This window comes from Exophiala aquamarina (genome assembly GCF_000709125.1).
Source record: "Exophiala aquamarina CBS 119918 chromosome Unknown aczIA-supercont1.2, whole genome shotgun sequence".
NCBI lineage: Eukaryota > Fungi > Ascomycota > Eurotiomycetes > Chaetothyriales > Herpotrichiellaceae > Exophiala > Exophiala aquamarina.
This window is the reverse complement of record NW_013550586.1, coordinates 4866369-4888795: the sequence shown is the minus strand read 5'-3', so window position 1 is coordinate 4888795 and position 22427 is coordinate 4866369. Positions and strand designations below refer to the sequence as shown.

Below are 22427 nucleotides of genomic sequence, written 5' to 3'. Positions count from 1 at the left end.
GTCTTCAGATATCCCTGAACCAACTGTCATTCTGGCAATGTTGCTCATAGCCTCGGCATCGGCATGAAAAACGACGACAATGTGATTTGGTGATAGCTCTGAGTGCTCTCATCCAGAAATGCCCCGACGCCGCGACCATACTTCACATTCGGCAAATGCGCAATGGGGCTGTTCGGAGAGGCCAGCTCCTTTGGACCTCGTAAAGCCTTCATGGGCAGCTGGACGCTGACCTGCTTGATCTCTGCCCCCAAAGACGGCTCATATGGCCAGTAGACGAAAAAGATCTGAATTTCACCCTTGTCCCAGTATTGATGGTCCTCCCAGATGCGCAAGCGTTGGGTTTCGGGGACATCGCTTGCAGACGAAACAACCAGTCCTGCTTCCTCGAGTTCTATCAGTTTGGAAAGAATCGTACTTCCAGTCGTGCCTTGCAGATCACCCTCCATCCTATTCGTCTGGTTGAGGAGATTGATTGCTGCACGACGGATGGTTGGGTCTCGACACCTCCCAGCCACGAAGACCAATGTATCAATCACGCCTGAGTCGATACCAAACGAAACTCTCCTTGGAGTCCGGAAATGGTCTCCGATTGCGACTTCGTAAAGTTGGATGATCTCTGCAAACTTGTCGACGTGCTCGTCGTAGCGACATTCGGAATGAGTCCCCAATGTATCGAATAAAATCGAGGCCACAAGGGCCGCGGATTTCAAAAGCTTCTTCGAGCTGATAAGGGCGTCGTAGCGTTCCAGAGTGGATGCGCCAGTTCTGTCAAGAGCGGCAATCCAGGTAGAGAGAAGGACTTGGACCTGTGATTCACCATCTGAGGCCAATGTTGAAGGTTCCACATTCTCTTGAGCCCACTCAATGATGGACTCTAGATTGTTGCGGGCTTCCAGGAGGCTAGTAAAGAGAGTCGGGATTGTAGGCAAGGGCAGCTGGATCTCAATCTTGCTCTTCTTCAACGCTGCACTTATGGCGAGCGCAGAAGGGACGTCAACAATGCAGCAAAATCTCATTCGCAAACGCTCGATAATTGGTCTGAGAAAATTGTTCAAGACTGTTTTCTCGCTATCAGATAGAACCAAGTCCCCTACGAGTAAGCGACGATCGATGTCAGTGATGAGGCTGTGGCCCGTCTTTAGCAGCTGATATGCGGTGTGGCTGTCCTGTAGATTTTGCATGCAAATGAATATAATGCAGGAGATCAGAGTCGAGATTTCCGAAACGGCAGTTTCGACAGCCAGCCTGGTCGCCTTACTACTCTGGTGCAGTGCCATGTCTTGTAAGTTGGACCTTTCATCTGATTCTCCGTCAATCTCAGACGATTCATGTACCGCGCCGAGGGCAACTACCCCGTGTAGTATAGATCGATTCAGATGACAAGCCTGAAGAATGAGTTTGTTCCAGAAGGAAGCATCGCGCCAACCAGACCATTCGGGCGCAGTCCGGTGGCAGAAAAAGGCCAGGCTGCGTATTTCCGCGGTGTCAAGGCCTGGGAAAGAACTAATGGTCTGTAGTACTCTGCCGGATTGGCTTGTCGGGGAGAGCGATGCTGATAATGATGCCAGCTGATACGAGCGATATTCTTCAGACTGGTCGTCATCCTTGAGATTGGTATCAAGCCGCAGGCCCCGCTGCCGGGTAGGAAGTGCATTCAGAGCATGCTCAGAGAGTGGCATACTCTTGTCGCTACGGCTAGTCCTTCTTGGTGGACTGACGGGTTTCCCAGTGACCTCCTGGGCAGCTTTGGCTTTCAATTGACGCTCATGTTGGACATGCTTCCGAATTTGCCTGGTTTCGGCTTTGGAACTTCGCGACAACACTTCTGAGGCGACATCTTTATTGATCCAAAGTAGCGATTCAGGCATGGTAACAGTCGGGTTTCAAAGAAGTCCCTGATTGGCCTTTGCTGCAGCGATCATGTCATGAGAATAGCTGATGCGCAATATCAGGAGATACATGAATCGGTGCGTAGAAAAGAGGGGACACGAGTATTACTACCAAGCAGGCAATTACCCTTCTCGATGCCTGGGGAGCCCGTGCCGCATTGCGTGCCAGTTTGGTGTGCCTTCTACGGCGTTTCAGGCCTGACATGGAAGAAAATCAAGAGAGGAAGCAGTGTTGTTGGATGCTGAAAACCCGGCATCGGAGATATCAACCCCGTCTCGTCAATGGCTACATCTTACTTTGAACTAACTGCTAGGCTAATGAATGAATGGTTTGTCTAGGGTCGGTCGGAAGTTTACTCGTGGGAGGGGGGCCTGGGGCCTAGAATGTCCTCGGTGCTCTCAATATCGATCACACGCCTACGCCTGGCGAACCAACCAGCAAGTCAGAATCTGGGGCACGTCATCACCCAAACAACACGGGGACGGGGCAGAAGGGATCTTGGTAAGGCCAACGCCAACGCCCACGGACCACCCTTGACAGGCCTCGGCCTCCCAAAGCACATGGGATGCTGCGAAGAAGCCATGGAAAGAAAGTCTTTCGCACTGAGAGTCGGGACTGGCCACCCCCAAGAGCCACTAACCCAGAGCCACATTGGGTGTTCGAGAAAGCTCCAGCAGCAAACTAGGAGCATCTCGCGCTCGCGCGGGGCCAACAGGTTCAGAGCGATGCTAACATCGGGTACTCTCATGGGTCTACGTATGTACTCGTAGCTTAAGTACAGTACGGAGTACTTGAAACTACGTAAAGACTCTTCATACACGCCAAAGAATTCTTGGCCCAGTGCTTCAAGACGTGTCAAGCAGTAATCCTACTGGCACCTCAAGCACTCCATCATCCACATCCGGTCTTCAGCATCACGGCTTACGTCTTCTTTTCCTTGTCAGCGTCGTCCTCTTCCGGGGTAGATGGACTTTGGGGCGCCTCGACGCCTTCGTGGACTATTGCCACATTGATCCTTGGCCCGTTGAACCATTTTCTACCACTGATGGCGTACCATGAAAGGGCCAAAAACATGGCACCGCCGTATATCAAGCAAGTCCAGTTCATTGTCAGTGGGGTTAAATCGGCACCTTTGACCGCTGGGAAGCAAAGCGCGGGGACGATGAGACACCACCAAGCGCACGCGATGGCGCCCAGCGGCTTCGACCAACGTCCCAAATTCCAGGGACCTGGTGCGTAATACGATCAGCTGTCATATTTCAGGAAGGGGACCGGCTATCGTCTTACCTGGTTTGAACCTGCCGTGGTCGAAGAAAAGCTTCAAAGCAACCGGCACAGTAAAGGCCGTATACTGCGCAATGGCGCCGATGCTAAACACTGCTCCAATCGCCACAGGGCTCGCAAACATCAGCAAGCCGAGCAATGCCGAAACGCACAGAACCCCCCAGGTCGCGTATACTGGAGTCTTTGTCTTGGGATGCACCTGGCTCCACCATCTAGAACCAGGGATTGCTCCGTCCCGAGAGTAGGCAAAAACCACGCGGGTCGCTGTGATTGTGCAGCCTTCGCCAACGAACCACTGAGCAATGATATTCAGCGAAAACATGGCGAGGCCTGCGTTCTGACCCAGGACTTGCAGACATAGACTCCCGAATGGTTGGCCATAAGCCCCCGCAACGACGTCTGGGATGTCCTTGACGGTATAAACAATGACGAAGATTATAGCCCATCCCAGCCAAAGACCAAATTGCGCAGTCATGACGATTGCTCTAGGGGAAGCAATATTTGCATTACTACACTCTTCTGACAAGTGGAAGGGCGCGTCATAACCTGACATGGTCCATATTGTTGTCAAAAATCCCATGATTGTTGCATATCCGATTGGCCATTCCGTGCCATTGTCAAATTCGGTCCAGACTGCGTGTGAGTCATTCGTCTTTGGTCGGTTGATGGATCCAACAGGAAACCAGATCAGGAATATGAACACTACAAGAAGGTTGATGACGGTTCCGACCTTGTTGACCCATCCAATGAACCAGGTCGATTGCATTGTGACGACACCGTCAATGAAGAGAAGGAGGAGCAAGGTGAGATAAATATGCCATGTCTCGGGCACATAATCGGGGTCTGCGATACTACCGGCTGTCACCAGCATGGCAGCGAGCGCGTAGTTGACTGAGCAGGGTCCGGTCACGAAACCGCAGAAATTGGACCACCCAACGAACCAAGACGCCAAAGGACCCCAGCCTTCAGGTGCTAACACGGCCGAAGCGTAGTACAATCCGCCTGCAGTCGGCATGCTCGAGCAGAGCTCAGCCATTGTAAAGGCAGTGGCCTGGATACAAAGGGCAGCGATGAGCCAACCCCAGATCGCACCACCAGTACCTGAATAGCCCAGGCTGTATCCGATGGTGGAGGCGATGGAGGGCAGGAGACCGAGAACTGAAAAAGACACTGAGAAGGACTCCCAGATTGTGAAGTCTCTACAGTAAGTCGTTAAGCTCCGTCAGGCTGCAAGACATCTATGGGCATCATGACGAACGGTACCTTTTAAACTCCTGTTTATAGCCCAAAGCACCAAGTGTCACCTCATCGGCCGAGGCGCCCTCCTCAAGAACAGCATGTTCCCCCCTCTTAGCAAAGACAGAAGTCACTCCAACCGCGTTCTCATCGACAACAGTTACCGAGCCCTTTCTAGGTGCTGTCATTTTGATGGACTAGAAAGAAGCCGGTGGTAGTGGCTAGGTTGTTGTATCTGTAGCCTGGGAGGGGAAAGAGGAGAGCGACGTGATTTAAAAGATTCCGTTCTACCCTCCATGTTTTCATCGCAATAAGCGAGCCAGATAGCACAATCATACCTCCCCAAACCTACCTCGCAATTGGATGCTGCAGTAATTGGAGCTCGGTAACGAGAGCTCACTACCCATGTAAGAGTAAGTACCGAGTCGCGGTGCGTCCTTCGCACTCTATCATCCCAAGGCGGTTTACGAATGCCTCAACGGGGGCCGGGACAGCGCCCCCCCTCCCCCCCACGAGAGCAAAATCAATCAGAAACCAACTCGACTTAGGAAGGTGGGAGGTCAGAGATCTTCAATTCTGCTCAACTAGGTGTTATCGAATCAACCGAAGGCAGCTGGCGATGATTGGCGAGAAGACCGTTGTGAGTTTCCAACCTTATCAGTGCAAGGGGCTCCGTCCAATACGGCACAGAGGATGTCACGAGCGTGCCACTCTCTGGGATGGAGGAATGAAAATCTATCCTACGAATAGGTTTGACACCATCAAACCCTGTCGCCAGGGGGAGGGACGGAGGAATTGTCGAAGAGAAGCGTGGACTCGGTTAGCGCTACAGGACAGCCACTTGTTGGGACAAGAGGACTAGGAACTGGAGAGCTGGAGATCTGGGGATCTGCAACGATTAATAGTAACCGGCAACCAGTCGAGTCTCCCTCAGCGATATTATGATATAGGATATAGGGTCCCTCGTATGCTTCGCACGAATCAACCTTCCCCAGGCCTCATCTGATGCCAAGAGTCCACGAGGTTGAAGAAACACGTGGCGAAGAAGGGCTGCTGGGGAACCTATTACTGTAAATTCCGTAGAAAGCTTTACGAGTACTCCGTACTGTGGGTGTAGAGTATTCGGGGCAGAGACCGAGTCTGTATCTTCTCCATGCCTCCCTTGAGCTTGAGTAATCTCTTATCTCTCTGCTGTGAACTGAGCCGGCCTAGATCCTCCCCACCCAGTTGCCAAATGACGGTCCAAGCCCTGTCTTCAGGGAGATCGCATCAGATGATGATTACATAGGATATCAACAGAACCAAGTCGAAGTGGTGATAAACACGAATTACCAGGACTGGCAGCATGGCATGATCATCCGCATCTGTTACATTCCTACGGATCAGAATCCACGAGTGGTTGCGAGTACCCCGTACTACTGGATGTAGTGATATCTGCGGCCAAGAACTACAAGAAACGGCTTGCCGTTTCACGCTGCATGGAGAGAGAGAGAGAGTCTTGTGCCTATACTAAGAATCGGCCCAAGCCTACACAAGCATTTCGAAGGTTTCATTCGAGACTCAAGACTCGAGAGTTTACGAGGATGCACGTGCAAGAGTGCTCATGCCTGGCACGGCCATAAACACGGTTCTAGAAAAAGAGCCTCAGAGATTCGGCAACGAGCACGGACAATGGTACTCGATATAGCCAGGATGGAAGGATGCAACATGCAGGAGAAGTGAGAGAGTCCATAATCCATCCATATCCACATCCAGGATTCCTTCAGGAGGTGCAGGAACAGACTCCGCCAGATGAGACACCGAAAGAAGATCTCTCGACGTGAGCCTGAAACGAGGGGACAAGATGCCACCAATACGACCAGCCGCCATGTTGGCCACTTTTCGGCTGTGCGCGGTGGGCTGTGCGCTGCAACTGAGACCGTTTAGAAGATCCATGATCCTGCACACTGCCCTGAGATGACGCGATTGCTACGACTCAGCTGAGGCCAGAGACCACGGGGATGGAATGTTGCAGGAAGAGGCGCAATGGGGATGTGGTCCTCGGTGGTACCCACGGTCTCAAGTGGAATCCCGCAGCAAACTGTTTGCTATCCTGGGCACCTGGGTAGGTATCATTACTTACTTATTCGTAGCTGGTCTGCTCGTCCATTCTCGATCAGAAGTGAACTGTCTATTGCTACTGTTCTCTTTTTCATCAGCCTGGCTCCCAATCTGACCACGGTCACTCGAGATCTCCCGGGCGAGTATCGATAACGGTGGGGAGTGCCTAAAAGGTGCTTAGGACGCAGCTAAGAAGTGACTGGCCTGGCGTTACAGGGGAGAGTGGGGGTGTTTGGTCCCCAGCAACGCAACGACCTTGTGGTGTCCGTGGGCGTCCTCAGGTCCCGGCCCCTCCAGGAGGTTCGCCTCCAATTATCGCTGGCCTCGAGCCTGGCCTTCCCTGGTCCGGGCGCTGCTTCAGGGCACAATCCCTGCAACTCGACTGGCCACCCCACCAATCTTAGGCGCTGGCTGGCACGTTTAGCCTACCAGCCCGTGCGTTCCACGCGCTAAGCAAGCCACAGCTGCGTCAGTGAAGGAAATGCAGCATCGCATCCAGAGCCCGTTTCTCCAGTTCTATCTCTCTCACATCCCATCGTGTTTTCCATTGCAGCTGCAGCCGCATCACATACGAGTTGGTATTCAGCACGGTGCTTTACAGCTGCATTTGGTACTGTTTTCTATATTCCTCCCCCTATCAGTCTCCAGCACTCTTCCGGCCCGAGTGTGTCCATCCGCCCCGCCCATCTCATCGACCGAATTCAACCCGTCCACAACGACCACAACGACCACGACCACGACGTGTCTTTGAGAGAAGCAGCAGTCGCTGCCCAAGTCTGCAGCATCCAAGGCAACAACATCAGCCCCTTTCTCGCCCTCGCACGCCGTATGGCACAGAATCCCTAGGCCCTCTCCTCCGCGCTCGCGGCGTTCTCTACGAGGACAAATCCTGAACACCTCCCCCGTCCTCATGGACGCCGTTCAGCCACAGCTCTGGGCTGTTGCGCACACTCTTGTGGCCCGCAACGAGACCAATTCCACGTCTTCGTCCTCCAGCACAGCCGTCGAGCGGCCACCTGCATTCAAAGCCGTCGGGCTCTCTCTCGCCGTTGCCTCCGGAGTCTTCATCGGCATTTCTTTCGTCCTCAAGAAGGTCGGCCTCCTCAAAGCCAACGCCAAATACAACGAAGAGGCCGGCGAAGGCTATGGCTACTTGAAAAACGCATACTGGTGGGGCGGCATGACCCTGATGATAATTGGCGAAATCTGCAATTTCGTAGCATATGCCTTTGTCGATGCCATCCTCGTCACTCCTCTAGGTGCCCTGAGCGTCGTCGTCACCACCATCCTGTCCGCCATTTTCCTCAAAGAACGCCTGAGTTTTGTGGGCAAGGTCGGCTGTCTAAATTGCATCATTGGGAGCATCGTCATCGTACTCAACGCCCCAGAGCAGAGTGCAGTGGCCGATATCCAAGAGATGAAGGGCTTCGTCATTGCTCCGGGCTTCCTGAGTTATGCTGGTGTGGTCATCGTTGCCTGTACATTCATCGCCCTGTGGGCCGGTCCAAGGTATGGAAAGAAGAGCATGCTGGTATATCTCAGCATTTGCAGCTTTATTGGTGGCCTCAGTGTGGTCGCCACCCAGGGCCTGGGCAGCGCCGTCGTCGCTCAAGCCGGCGGCAAGGCTCAGTTCAATCAGTGGTTCCTCTATGTCCTTCTCGTCTTTGTCGTCGCAACACTCCTGACCGAGATCATCTACCTCAATGTAAGCCTTCCCTATTCAATTGGTATCTCGGCTCTAACACCTGCTAGAAAGCCCTCAACCTCTTCAACGCCGCCCTCGTCACTCCTACCTACTACGTCTTCTTCACCTCGGCAACCATCGTCACCTCGGCGATTCTCTTTCGAGGCTTCAAGGGTACCGCCGTCACCATCACCACGGTCATCATGGGTTTCCTGCAAATCTGCACTGGTGTAATTCTCTTGCAGATGTCGAAATCGGCCAAGGACGTCCCCGATGCAGCCGTCTTCAAAGGTGATCTCGATCAGGTGAGAGAGATCGCCGAGGTTGAACAACCAGAAACAGAACCAAAGGCAGATGCCATACGCGGCACCGCTGCCTTGATCAGAAGGATTTCCGTTTCGCGGCAAAAGATGGAACAAGAGGAGGCTCGACGGTTGAGAGACGACACGATGAAAGACCATCTCGAACCAGTTCGTGAGAATGAGATTGTTGAATGGGATGGCCTTCGACGGAGAAAGACTGTCATCGGTGAGCCAGGCGCATCCCCAGTGGTGCGACGAAGAACAATACATCCTCCCCTGGGGATGTCACACTTCCCAGACCAGGACGACAACCATACCGAAGTCACTCCTGGCTTTTTCGAGAATCTCCGGAATCGCGCCCAAACCGCAAGGCACGCCCACGGCTCTGATCATGACGGGACCGGTGATCATTCGGTCCCAAGCCCTGTCTACCCGGTGGCCCTAAGTGAGATCAAAATTCACGCATCCAATGCAGTGTCGCCAATTGCTCCCTACGGCCCCGGTAGCCTGGAAGATGCACAAGAGCGCATTTATGGACTTGCCCCGGGAGAAAGAAAAGCCCAAGATGTTCAATATGGAAGATTGGGAACACAGCCATCGCCGCGGTCCAAACCCTTGCCAGCAAGGCCTGCACCATCGCCGAACTTGAAACCACCGCAAGAGGCCCGCAGACAATTCTCCTTCACCAACTTTCTCCGACCGAACTCACGTACACCAGAAGCAGAGGGCTCGGGCGACCGAACACGTCTGCGAAGTCGAACCAGCAGTTCTACTCATGAGAAGAAGGCAATGAAGAATGCTACCGAGGAGGAGAGACTAGGACTTGTCAAGGGTGATTCCCATCTTGCATTGCTCCAGCATGAACCGTTCCATTCCCCCGAGCGCACATACCCATCCACCTCCCCACTTCATGTGACTTCACATTCACCCACGGGCTCTCTTGCGAGTGTTGATGATTTTTATCACTACCCGCAGCCCGCAGCACAGTTTTCTCAATCAATGTCTGACGAGGATAACGCGTGGCAGATGACGAACTCGTCGAACGAAAAGACGATCCTTACCACACCCTCCAATCCAAGTACGAGACGCAGGCCCAGCCCTCCGAGGGTCTACCAAGCGGGTCCGTTGGCCACTACGAATACACCCAATCCCAGCGACCAATTGACGAAATCCACTCCCAAGATCGTGGTTGGAGAAGGGCCGACACAAGGGGGAGCCACAACAGCAGCATTGGACCATTTCCCGAGTTCGTCGACGAGCCAATTGCCGACACAAGCCATCAAGACCACCCATGGCTTTCATCAGAGAGGCATAGAGGATCGCCCAGCTCAAGCCCAGAGCGTAAGAGAAAAGACGGATCCTCGAGATGAAAGGAACGAAGATCATGCATTCAGTCGAAAGCGTTTCGAAGAACAGAGCAAAAGGGAGAGGGAGGAGAGGAGATTAAGAGCGACCGGGCGAAGGCAAAGCTGGATGCCAGCCGAAAAAGACAGCGGGAATTGATCCGAACTTGGACAAACGGATCTGCAAAAGCATACTGTACATTAAGGTAGGAATGTTGGCTTTCGGAGGCTTACAAAATATGCACGACAGAACGAGATAATGGATAGACAGCGACCACGACCACGATCACGACCACAACTAGTTACCAGCGTTTTGATACAGATGTGATTCCAGCATTTGCGGCCAGGATGTTGTAGGTGGTATTGTAAATAGATGGCAACGAAGCGACAGTCAGATGCAACTCTTGAAGGTGGAGGTATTAAGAACATTTAGTATAGTATTTATCTTATTTACTGTCAGTATAGTACTCCTCCATATGTCAGCGTCCCATGATCGGGGCTTGGGTCACGTGATCCAGTCGTCACGTGAAAACGTGTTTCTTCGCGTCATTCTCATCTAGTCGCCCGGCAGCACGAGACTTTGCACGTGAACAACGTTGACTGATCCAACACCGCAGGTCCGTGACTTCGGTCTCTCTGGTAAATGGCTCATCCATCTCTTGCTGTAGCCAGGCCGACATCATTGCGACATGCCTACCCATGACCCTCCCATCCTACGAGCTCCTTTGCCAACTCGAGACATCTTTGATCCCTTTAACTCCTCCTCCACCGGCCACCAGCGCGCCGAAAATCGTCTCTTAGGAAGCATATCATGGCGAGACTCACGGATGAACAAGCTATCTCATCAACTGGGAGATCGAAGTGGCCGTGGAGGCCTTACTCATATCTCGGATCTCGTGGGAGCCGGAAGTGTCGACTTCGGAGATGACGGGAGAAAGCAAAATGGCGATTGGGAGAAAGGCGCTCCGGACCTGCGCGAAAAGGGATGGCAGGATATTCGAGGTCTTATGACTATGACTAGCAGGAAAAAGCGACCCGTTGATTCAAAGGGCAAGGAGAAGGCCCTGTTGAAGAGACAAAGACGTGGCTCACAATCGGACGGATATCCGAGCGAGACTATTCCTGAAACTTCGCTTCCGGGCGCCGAAACACAACAGACCGATGCAGAAATGGCCTCGGAACCCCTCGTCACAAATGCAAAACAGCCACCACAGATCTTCCGTGGATTAACAATGTATCTCAACGGATCGACAGCTCCTCTGGTCTCTGACCACAGGATCAAGCAACTGTTCGTCCAGCATGGGGGAAATTCGGCTTTGGCTTTGGCCCGCAAGTCCGTCACCCATGTCATTGTCGGCGGTACTTGCGGTGGCGGCCTTGCTTCAGGGAAGATCAACAAAGAAGTCACTGCTGTTAGAGGCAAAGGTATCAAGTACGTGACGGCTCAGTGGGTACTTGGCAGCATCGAGAGAGGCATTCGACTGCCCGAATCGAGGTATGTTCCGGAAAATCTCAACACGAAGGTCGCTGGACATGGCCAACGAAGCGTGAAAACTGCGTTCAAGCCCACGAATGGACGAGACGAGCATAGATCATGAAGAACTAGAGGTATGAACAAGGATGAATTACGAGCATCGGTTGGTCCAGGACACAGTATGGGCATCAGTGTACAAAAATAATAGACGGTTCTATATCCATATGCGAAAGCCACCAATGAGACAGTGTAGCCGATCCAACAGTTAAGAAATACACAGCAAGAAACAAGTTTCACGACCTGGGATGTGACGTATCATTTGGTACTGAGCTTTGGCCATTCTAGACGACATAATCAGCACAGCAAGTCTTGGTTTGGAAGGGGGAAATCATAAATACCAAAGTGAGTCCTTGTATCGTTCCGCCGCACCACCCTCACCTGGTCGCCGACTTTGACTTCCGCCGCATTCTTTCCCTCTGGAACCTTTGCTAAGAACCCGTATCTACCAAAGACCGGACTCCACTTTGCCCCTGGATCTACCCTACGGTCGGAGCTGAGTTTCTTGAGGATCTTGCCGGCCTCGCTTTCGGCAACCTTGCCGGTGTTGTAGTCTACGTTCAGACTGTTGCACCGCGCACAATTCTGCGTCAAGACGAACTTGGCTCCTGGATCCTGATCCCCGATTTGCAGCTCGGCCCAGTAATCCTCTTCATACTCGTCTTTGGCCCCTTGCACAATGATGTTGGGACGGAACTTGGAGATGTCCATGACTTCACCCTCAGGAAGTCTTCTCTGGGCGTCCTCCCAACTCTTGGTGCTGATGACGAGATACGGCGCCACATCTGCGAAGGAAAGTCCATGATCTTCCCCGTCGTACTGCTGCGTTCCCAGCAGTGTCCCTACCACGCTACTCGTGGCTGAAGCGATGCTGCTCAACCAAGAGCCTCCCGACCGTGCGGTCCCGGCTGTCTGGTTCAATTCATCGCGCTGTTTGCCCGCGACCGACGGCGGCATATTCCCGAGAATCTTCCGCCGGTTCTCACCGATATATAAGAGTTTTACCTGATGGCCAAATCGTTCACTAAACCAGTCATTGTATTTGGCACCCATGTCATGGCATGTTGTTGGACTGGAATGCATGGTGACTTCGAACGTGTCGAGCCCCTGGGTATCCGGAGCGAGATCAATCTCCAAGGGATCATCCTTGACCATCTGGTCTGGCTTATCGAAAGCATGGTCCTTGGTGTACGTGACGATCACTTTGCTCGGTGACGCTGACGATGGGTCGTCCGCGAAAGCGGTGGTGAACAGACACATCTCGGTGAATTCAGCTATGTGCATGTTCTTATCTTTGGCAACCGAGTACAGCATAAACTGCCGATCGTGCGGGAAGCCCGTGTACATGGCCGAGAAACTGGGGAGGGAGATGCCTCGAACCGACTTGATCGGATAGGTGTAGATCTTGATAGGAGAAGAAAGTCAGCAAGCCTTCGTTTCGATCACCTCGACTCTGGAAATGTCATGTATTACCGCTTTCACGCTCAACCCGTCCTCCGCCATCTTGAGCTGATTTGCCGTTGGTAAAAGGAGAGATCTTCCGTTACCCTCGTTCTTGGCCTTAGGCAAGAGTCCCGCGTCGTCGTCTTGTCACACTCCCGTAGGATCTTCACAGGTATTGCGCTGCAGCGGCTGGTTCGTGTGGAAAGCAATTGAGCAATCCTTCAGTTTGTATTCCGTAAAGACTCGGGCCCTAGGATGTTGTAAGTCTCGCAACTCGTGATACTGTAGATTCTGATCGCTCCAAACTACGATAAAGGTGGTGGCTGTGATAATAATGATGATGAAGACCTGCTTCTCCTTGCTGTTCCTCTCGGGGTGAGATATTACAGAAATCTAGTCTATCGAGCACCTGTCTCTAGATAAGTACATACCTGCATAGTCGAGTCGACAGACATAGGAGATACATACGAGTATGAAATGGAATGCCTACAATTTGTCACCGCTCGGACCCCCATCGCCCCCTCCCTTTCCTCCCTCCTCGGAGTCCTCTCAGAACCCGAGGGACCCCCGCATCCACGCCTTTCCAATGCACAGTCGAACAGAACGGCGGGGCCCGCCCACCCCTCGCCTCCCTCCTGCAGCGGAACCGTGACAACCCACACCAGTGGTCTCGCGAGCCTTCTGAACAGCGAAATATCTGCTTACTCAGTGGGGGAAGTCGGCAGTCGCCTCGTAGGAGCCGGGAGAGGGAGTGGAGCTGACGGGAGAATTTACATTGGCATTATCACCGTCATAGTTTCGTCGCATTATAAACTTCCAATCTTAATGATACAATTGAATACTGAGTGAACTCTTATTAACCGCGACTTGGTTGAATCACTATGGAAAGCCCTAATGTTCCTAGATATAGTCCAAACCAACCACCTGGTGCTGTATTGTGTTTGAACAGATTATCGCGTCCAATGTGAATTAGTACTTGTAAGTAGCACTTTGCCATAGCTTTGACCTCCCTTCCTCCAATCCAATGATCCAACCAACCATTTCTAGCAGTGACTGTGCTATCTTTCTCGTGTTCCGATTGCTCTTGACAAACCAATGTGGGTATATATATGCCATATGCAAGACAAGTCATTCAAATCATGCAATCATCATCATCATCATCATCATCATCATTAATTATCAGGTGGTGGAAAATGGAAGCCCCAATCATGCGCTCCGCTTAATATTGTGTGTTTTTGCTTTGGGCTTTCCCCCTCTCTTGTCTCGTGGTTCCAAAAAAGTTGGCTCACGCTGACCGCGGAATAAATTCTGGCTTTCTCAATTTGGAAACGAGTGGTGGCGGAGGAAGTTCGTCATAATCAGGATATGGAGGCCTTTGTTGTTGGGCACCATTCGTTCTGCCTGGTGAGGGCCGCAGCGCAGGACGCATCTGGGCAGGTTCGTTTATGGGCGTCTTTGGAGGTCGGGGTGGTGGTTCGGCAGGATTGTACGCTGAGTTCGAGGGCGGCTGATACGTGAACTTGTCGGCATCTCCAAATCGGTATGGGAGATTGTTGCTGGACACTCTGGATGAATTTGACTCGCTCGAAACGACGGAGAATTTATCTTGGATTGCTGCCGTGCCCTCGAACGGATAGGGTGGATTTCCGGGAATTCTCTGTCTCGAAGTGGGAGTGAGTTGACTGTTGTCCTCGGCGGGAAGTTCGACAGCCCCTGGATGTACAGGGGCCAAGGGGGATGCGGGCACGTTTAGACTCTCGGACTCGCGATATCCCCAGCTGGAGTCACGACTGTGGCTCTCTGCTATCGCACGGCGATCTTGTCGTCTCTTCATGAGTTCGATTCTGGCCATTTTAAGAGCCCCTTCTTTCAGCATTTCCTGAACATCGGCTTTTTGTAGGTATTTTCTGGTGTTGGTGGTAACAACGTTGAGGGCAGCCCATTCATTTGTCCCTGCAAGGTTGTGTTAACAAAGTATGATTTTGAGAAACTCACGATCCAAGGCTTCAAGTGGGGCGGCGAGGGCGCAGAGCACTAGCCCAGCAATCTAGAGGTTGAACCCGGCAGTGAAAAACTTACCAACTTGATTTGCGAGACCTGTGTCGACATTTAGTCGAAAGTAGTTCTCGGCTGGCACACCACGTCTTGTCAGCTCGGTTTTGAGCATCCGTTGGTGCTCCGTTTCGCAGTCCTCGATTTTTTGGATGAGTTTCTGCACAAGTTGTATGCCGTCAGCATTCCCCCGTCCAAATCCAACAGCTATACAAGTAGGGAGATTGAGCCTACCCTTCGACCTTCCGCAAAGGTGCCCACAGAGCCTCCGAGGAAGCCCTCCCACCATTCATGGTCAGGAATGGAGGAATTGGCTGGACGCTTGCCCGTGCCAACGCTGATGAAAACACCGACTTCGCGTGCTGGCCATTCATTCCCTGCTTCCTCCAGGATCTGAGCGACTGGATTGTACTTTCCTGCACCTTCGTCGCTGAAGACGGTTTGGCCAATCTGGATTGGCTTGAATGCGAGTTGAGTGGCACATGTTGCTCGACCGGCTTGCCAGATGGTGCAATTAAACTCGGGTGCGGGCTCTCTCCTCGAATCGTAACTTCGCAAAAGAATCGATGAACCAGTTCGGGGATTGGTGCCCCTATAGACGGCTGTCACGGCCCTGTTATTGTTAGCCTGAGAAATTGACCACGCAATGAAAGCAGGACCTACGTCTTGGTTCGGTTTTCGCGTCCGTCGTAGAGGGTGGCGTTAGGATTCCCGAACCCGGGAAAATTGGGCGAGATAATGGAATTCCGGAGAGTGGCGGGGCTTGAGACCGAATTTGTACTTCTAATACTCATCGATCGGCGGACTGCTACAGAGCTGGTAGCACTGATTGGACTGGTCAAATCTTGGAATTCTCGGCCTCTGCCATCGTATCCCTCGTCTTCGTAGATGGTGTGCGCAGAGACACATTCCCGGATGGCTTCCTCGAGTTTCGAAGCCTTGAACAGAGTGTGCTTATAGGGAATGCCAGCAAAGGTTTTATCGGTTTCGAACACTCTTCTCGTCATCTTAACATAGACATCCATGCAAGTCTCGAGATCCAGGCGCAATCGCCCCAGCATGATAGCGATGAGGCCACCGGTCCCAGTGCCACCAATCAAGTCGAAGTAGTCGCATGGTTTCGGGGTTGCATCTCTGCTAGGAGGTTTTCCTTCGGATTCGACGTATAACCTGTGCATCAACTCTTGAAGGATTAGGAGCATGGAGTATCCGCGAACTCCACCACCATCTGCAAAGACTTGTCAGTGGAAAGTTCGTTGTCAAAGCGCATGCAGTCGCTAACTCACCCAAAGACAAGATGCGCAGCGGAGGGCCCTTGGTTGTATCTTTCCGTCTCAGGTTATTGTCCATGGTGGCAGTTGTACGAGTAGCTACAGAAAGAAAGGTGGAGAGGCGAAACAGGCAGCTGATATGTAAGAAAATTGAGCGTAGTACGGGGAGTCGGTTACACGAGGACGGGTGCCTTGCAAGGAGGACAGCGCCAGGCGCGCTCTCAACAGGGGCCGGGCTCTTTTGTCTAAATTCAACACAGTGCTTGGTAGGGCAAAGCCAGTGTGCAGAGTGGAGGGCGGCTAAGAGGGATGACGAGGACCAAGAAGAATCGGTTGTACGTTACGATGAATGAGAGATGGAGATGAAGGCTTGGATGGAGAGGGAGGGATATTTGGTGGGTGCGCGTGCGAAGATTTGGTTGGTGGAAGGAGCCTGGCGAAAGGAAAGGCAAAAAGGCAGTTCGTCAGGGCATGGGATCTGAACGACTTTAGAGGATGGCTGAGGCTATGAAATTCTTAGTCAAGAAACCGGGGTGCCTTGGTTGGTGAGAAGTACTCGTACGAGGGACTCAGGGGAGCAAACAGTATGACGACGCCTTAAGCGAGGGAAAAAAGTCGTTTCGTCTGACTGACAAGCAATGGGGGGACACTTGCGGACAGATGGGGGGCCACTCGTGACCTCTCCGGCTTAAAATGGTGTCAGACACCACGGAATTTGCCCTGCCCCTCCCACCCACAAATAGCCTCTGCCCTCTGCCCTCTGCCCTCCACGTGAGCCGCGCCCTCTTGAGCATACCTAGGCATTGCCCCTGTCCATCAGCACGAACATGATGGGTTCTGACTCTTTCTTTGAGGCTGGAGGCAGGGGATATTGAGCTAACGGCGGTCGATGACTACTCAAATCAAGAAAAGATGCCCTTCCCAACCCAGACGAGCCTTTGTTGATGAGCACGGATAGTATTCTGTCCGAGTTACTCTCTATTGAATCGCTCTCCTGCGCCATAATTGCCACAATGGCACCTCACACCAGCCACCATTACCGAGACATGCGGGTGGTCACCAATCTAAGCACAAGCCACACCCCGCAAGGGGCCTTGACGAGCAACTGTTTCTGGGATTTCTGTGATCTACACGCGCACCCCGTTCTTCTGTGATTCTTTTCCAGGGAGGCCAATCCATCCCTATGGCCGCTCAGGGCGGTTGACCAACGAAAACTTATCCGCGTGGCAACGCCTCGCAGCAAGAGACTAACGACGAGCACTAAAACTGGGAATTCGCTTGTCGTAAAGACTAGCCCTGTCGTTGGTCAGGCGGACCACGCAAGGCTCCAGAGTCAAAAAGACCTCCAAAACCTAACTAGGCGAACAAAGGTTCTCCTGATAATGAATGGCCTGGCTGCCCTACCTCGTACAAGTAGTCTGTGGCTGAGTCCGCCTGGTTCATGAATAGCTAGCTATATCTCGGACGGAGTAATCACTCCTCTCTGTGGATCCGGGTCCACGCAAGCCCGCCACGCCACGAATCCAAGTTGCTAATCCTTAGCAATCGAGCATGTTTTATCCGTGTGCCTTGTTGACCAAACCATGACGGCGAGCGCTGCAACAGGTGCCGATCGTGCAATACGAATGTGATTTCAGTCGGAGAAGCACTCATTGACGGTGCGTTGGCGTTGAGAATGCTTTGATAATTATCTATCTGAAGACTGCATATCTTCTATATTTAAACAAGCCTGAAATCCAGACTCTAGCAAATCTGTGTTGTTTGTTGAAACACCTGGCTCTGAAGCCTGACAGCCCTATCGATGCCTTTTTGTCCCCTGGGTCATCATCATCACCGCCGTCTCTCTGTTTTGGAGCCAGCAAGTAACGCCGATGTTAAGATCGACTTTTGCCAGCCCTCCCATGCTATCGTGGTATCATGTTGAAAAATCACTTTTCTTTCATCAATTCGTTCCCCCACCCATGCCTATAACCATGCGCCGCGGCTCCTATCAGGTTGATTGATAAGAAGCACTTCGAACCCCCTGAAATTGTTTTCAGTAATCCACAAATTACTTAACATACTGAGCACGGAAACTCTTGGCCGCGTTGACCATGTTGGTCAAGGCAGCCTTGGTTTCCTTCCATTGTCGGGTCTTGAGGCCGCAGTCGGGATCAATCCACAACTGCTCAGGCTTCAAAAATGCCAACATTTCCTGGATTCGGTCGTGTATCTCTTGCTCCGAAGGAACACGAGGTGAGTGAATATCGTAAACGCCGGGTCCAATGTGGCGAGGGTATGCCTCGTCCACAAAGACCTTGAGCAGCTTGGCGTCAGACTTGCTGTTCTCGATCGATAACACATCGGCATCTAGTGCTGCGATGGCATAGAAGAAGTCCTGGAATTCCGAGTAGCAGAAGTGACTGTGAATCTGGGTGCCATCCTCGACTCCCGCTGTTGAAAGGCGGAACGAATCAACCGCCCACTTCAAATAGTTGGTGCGCTCCTTGCCTGTCCGGAGGGGGAGACCTTCACGGAGCGCTGGCTCATCGACTTGGATGACGTAGACACCAGCCTTCTCCAGATCAACAACCTCGTCCCGAAGAGCAAGGGCAAGTTGCTGAGCTTGAACCGACTGGTGAACATCATCACGAGGAAACGACCATCTCAAGCAAGTGATGGGGCCGGTGAGCATACCCTTCATTGGCTTCTTCGAGATGGATGCTGCATACTTGGATTCCTTGACAGTCATTGGAGCGGGTCGCGAGATATCACCAACGACAATCGGGGGTCGCACACATCGAGAACCATATGATTGCACCCATCCGTTGGTGGTGAATGCGTAGCCGTTGAGACGTTCACCGAAGTATTGCACCATGTCATTACGCTCGGGTTCGCCATGGACATACACATCGAGACCCAGTTCGTCCTGGATCTTGACGACATCTTGAATCTCCTTCTCGATGAACTTTTCATATTCCTCAGCAGTGATTTCGCCCTTGGTGAATTTGCTACGTTGAATCCGGATCTCCTTGGTCTGTGGGAATGAGCCAATAGTCGTGGTAGGGAACAATGGCAAGTCGAGTCGCTTCTGCTGGGCGGCAATACGAGCAGGGAATTCAGACTTGCGATTGTGCATCTCGGGTGTCACATTACTTTGTCTCTCTTTGACAGCTTGATCATTTGTACGCTTGGACGAGGCACGAGCTTGCATGGACTTGGCATTGGCCTCGAGAGCATCTCGGACTGACGCGGGTCCTTCGGTCACAGCCTTTGCAATGGTAGCAATTTCCACGGTTTTCTCGTGGGCAAAGCTGAACCAGTCGGCAATCTCGGGGTCAAGATACTTCTCGCTGGTGAGGGTATGGGGAGTATGTAGAAGAGAGCTGGAACTGGCAACAATGACTCTCTCCTTGCCCAACTTCTGAATGGCAGACTCGACGGTTTCGATAGCGCGTTTGAAGTTTGTCTTCCAGATGTTCCGTCCATCAACAACACCGGCTGAGAGGACTTGTTGCGGGCCCAATGCCGAGATGACGGTTTCGAGCTGCTCTGGGTTACGAACCAGGTCGACGTGGATGGCGTAGAGGTTTTTCACGGCCTCAAGCACGTCGATGTTGTGGACAATATCTCCAAAGTACGTCGCAAGAACGATCTTTGGGCCGTTAGATCCAAGCGAGCCGAGCTTCTCGTATGCGGGCTTGAAGGCGGCCTTGACCTTGGCTGGTAGGTCAAAAACCAAGATGGGCTCGTCAATTTGGACAGTTTCAGCACCAGCATCTTTCAGTTGTTTGAGTAGATCCTCATAGAGGGGCAGGAGCTTGTCCAGGGCAGAGATAGGATCAATGGATTGGCCACGATCAGCCTTGCCAAGGTGGAGGAAGGAAACTGGGCCAAGAAGGACGGGGCGGGTTGTGATGCCTGCCTCTTTTGCTTCGAGGAATTCGACGACGGGTTTGGGGTTGGAAGCAAGTTTGAACACTTGGTTGTCCTGGAGAGTTGGCTTGACGTAGTGGTAGTTGGAGTCAAACCATTTCACCATTTCCTAGATATGTTCGGTCAATACAACACCATAAAACCGCCAGTGTAGGATCTCACCAAGGCAGGCACGTCGACTGCAGACTTTCCATCGGCAGCTGGTCTCTGGAGACCTCGGCCCATGGCGAAGTATTCATCAATGGGGTCCAAGTTATACTTGGTGTATCGCTCGGGGACAACCCCAAAGAGCTGGATCTGGCTCAAGACTTGGTCGTAAAATGCAAAGTCATTGCTTGGGATAATGTCGATACCCGCAGCCTTCTGGATCTTCCAATGCTCCAGTCTCAATCTCTTTCCCTCCTTGAGAAGGTCATCTTGTGAGAGTTTGCCAGCCCAGTATGCTTCGGTTGCTTTCTTGAGCTCACGGTTCGGCCCAATGCGAGGGAAACCGAGGATGGATCTGGAGAGGAAGTCAATAACAATCTCGACAGCGTCAGCGTAGGGAATGACTCACGATTGGACCATCTTGTGGAAAGTCCGGTGACAAGTCTCGGACGGGAACGCAGGATGAGGTTATACAAGTGGGTGAAGAAGAAGGGGGAGGAAGATAAAGGGAAATTCGAAGAGAATTGCAGTGAAATGGGGAGAGAAAGTGTGACAAGCGGTGAGAGGTATCAAAGCGAGGTTGAAGGATGGAGGATGGAGGATGGAGGGGCGTGGACGGACAGACGCAGACTTTGGAAATTTTATCTGGGATGGAAATGGCGTGCACGGAGGATGCAGTAAACTGACTAGATAATAATTGCATTGCATTGCATGGTGTTGCCCAGTGGTGGCTCTCCTCGCACTTCCGACCCCGAATTGGTTGTCCTTGGCGGTTGATGGTTGAGGGCTGCTGGCTGCTGGACCATGGCGGCCTGCCCCTCCAAACTTGTGCTTTAGCCCCTCCAAGCTTTCAGGTCCCGGTATTGTCTAGTTAAGCCGTGCTAGCCCATACGCTGCAGGACCCAGGTAGGTTTGATAGTCGTCGGGTGGCCCTCGGCCTCTGGGGAACCTCGGGGCCCTGCGTGTCGCCGAAGCATCGCCTATTACAACCTTCATAGCGGCCTCATTGGCAAATCTGGCTCACTTTTCAGCTTGCCCCCAGTGTTTGTTCCTGCATCACAGAAATCCTCACGCGAAGGACGACTTCGGCTTGACTGCCGGAGAGATAAAACTGGTACCTCGTCCGACGTTGTACATTTACTGGTGTTTACCTGCCTCTTTCCGGAGGAAGCAAACGCTGATGTAATTGTTTGCTCTGGTTGGAATGTTGCTCGAGGCTTGCACCACATCTGTGTTTGGTATTCATCTCTTGATTCGACCCAAATTCTTACGTGACTCGGATTCTGCTATGGTACAATTCCCACCAGAGTCAGCAAAACTCTCCGGAGCCAACCAAAGCACAGCTTGAACGGTCACAGCAAGCCTGGAATCGCTCCGGCCCTGCCAGCCACCGCTCGTTTCCCAAACTTCTGCTCATACCACTGGCGCCCTGACCCCGCCCTTGGAAGCATGGTTGCGATTTCCACCAGGACAAACCACAATGCTGGACTCGAATAGCCATATCCTAGCCCCCAGGATCCTCCCAGAATCCAGAATCCAATCCATTCGAGCCACTCCAGAACGTAGTGTGGAAACAAGATGGTTCTGAACATACCCTCTACAGGAGGAATCACGTAGACTTTGTCGTAAGTGACTTCCGCTTTGCCTTCAGATCTAGCCTTGCGTTTAGCCGCACCCTTCCGCAGCTCGAACAGCTTTGTTTCCGCCTTGATATTGCCGACGAGCCCACCAAGGAATAGTGCTATCCCCACCACTGAGCCAAACGAAATCAGAGGTTGCTGTCGGAAGTCTGCCGAGGCCACCGTGTAGGTAAGCCAACAGGCGATATTACTGGAATTGACGAACTGAAAGATGCTCATCAATGCAGAAACAATTGGATGAATTGGAGACATGCTCGGGGCTAGGAACAATGGAGACACAACTGCACGGTTCAGATAGTGTAAGAGATACAGACATCCCAGGATCTCGCTCTGCACAGGAAGTCCAGTGCCGAAGATGCTCGAGGAGGAATGGAGAGATGGCTTCAATTTAGACGGCAGCGTGCAGAGGATGTAAGTTAGGTTGAAAGGCCCAATTGACTCAGCTGCGGCCCATGCATATCTCCCTGGAAGATTGAGTCTTGATGTGGAAGAAGTCTTTCCCATGGCTTGGAAGTTCTGGAGCGGCGTCCATTGTAACAGAGAGAGCTGCCGTCAAATCAGCTGAGAGATCAGAGGGAGAATGTGTACA

The 22427-nt window shown here is 52.3% G+C and overlaps 8 protein-coding genes across 8 annotated transcripts; 2 read left to right on the top strand and 6 right to left on the bottom strand.

Annotated features, from left to right (window-relative positions):
* Nucleotides 1–44: 44 nt before the first annotated feature.
* Nucleotides 45–1868, bottom strand: A1O9_03563 (uncharacterized protein; the record flags this gene model as incomplete). Its single annotated transcript, XM_013409127.1, has 1 exon — nt 45–1868. The coding sequence occupies one exon, from the start codon at nt 1866–1868 to the stop codon at nt 45–47; it is 1824 nt and encodes a 607-aa protein (XP_013264581.1).
* A 943-nt stretch (nt 1869–2811) lies between these two features.
* Nucleotides 2812–4598, bottom strand: A1O9_03562 (uncharacterized protein; the record flags this gene model as incomplete). Its single annotated transcript, XM_013409126.1, has 3 exons — nt 2812–3119; nt 3178–4373; nt 4438–4598. The coding sequence occupies 3 exons, from the start codon at nt 4596–4598 to the stop codon at nt 2812–2814; spliced, it is 1665 nt and encodes a 554-aa protein (XP_013264580.1).
* A 2822-nt stretch (nt 4599–7420) lies between these two features.
* A1O9_03561 (uncharacterized protein) lies at nt 7421–9999 on the top strand (the record flags this gene model as incomplete). Its single annotated transcript, XM_013409125.1, has 2 exons — nt 7421–8215; nt 8263–9999. 2 exons carry the CDS (start codon nt 7421–7423, stop codon nt 9997–9999), a joined length of 2532 nt encoding a protein of 843 aa, XP_013264579.1.
* Nucleotides 10000–10528: 529 nt separating this feature from the next.
* On the top strand, nt 10529–11437 carry A1O9_03560 (uncharacterized protein; the record flags this gene model as incomplete). The annotated part of the gene is made up of 1 exon (XM_013409124.1): nt 10529–11437. The coding sequence occupies one exon, from the start codon at nt 10529–10531 to the stop codon at nt 11435–11437; it is 909 nt and encodes a 302-aa protein (XP_013264578.1).
* A 230-nt stretch (nt 11438–11667) lies between these two features.
* Nucleotides 11668–12873, bottom strand: A1O9_03559 (uncharacterized protein; the record flags this gene model as incomplete). Its single annotated transcript, XM_013409123.1, has 2 exons — nt 11668–12774; nt 12844–12873. The coding sequence occupies 2 exons, from the start codon at nt 12871–12873 to the stop codon at nt 11668–11670; spliced, it is 1137 nt and encodes a 378-aa protein (XP_013264577.1).
* Nucleotides 12874–14098: 1225 nt separating this feature from the next.
* A1O9_03558 (uncharacterized protein) lies at nt 14099–16215 on the bottom strand (the record flags this gene model as incomplete). Its single annotated transcript, XM_013409122.1, has 5 exons — nt 14099–14766; nt 14893–15025; nt 15100–15478; nt 15529–16093; nt 16152–16215. 5 exons carry the CDS (start codon nt 16213–16215, stop codon nt 14099–14101), a joined length of 1809 nt encoding a protein of 602 aa, XP_013264576.1.
* A 1971-nt stretch (nt 16216–18186) lies between these two features.
* On the bottom strand, nt 18187–20618 carry A1O9_03557 (5-methyltetrahydropteroyltriglutamate-homocysteine methyltransferase; the record flags this gene model as incomplete). The annotated part of the gene is made up of 3 exons (XM_013409121.1): nt 18187–20160; nt 20214–20553; nt 20608–20618. The coding sequence occupies 3 exons, from the start codon at nt 20616–20618 to the stop codon at nt 18187–18189; spliced, it is 2325 nt and encodes a 774-aa protein (XP_013264575.1).
* Nucleotides 20619–21550: 932 nt separating this feature from the next.
* On the bottom strand, nt 21551–22342 carry A1O9_03556 (uncharacterized protein; the record flags this gene model as incomplete). Its single annotated transcript, XM_013409120.1, has 1 exon — nt 21551–22342. One exon carries the CDS (start codon nt 22340–22342, stop codon nt 21551–21553), a length of 792 nt encoding a protein of 263 aa, XP_013264574.1.
* Nucleotides 22343–22427: the final 85 nt, after the last annotated feature.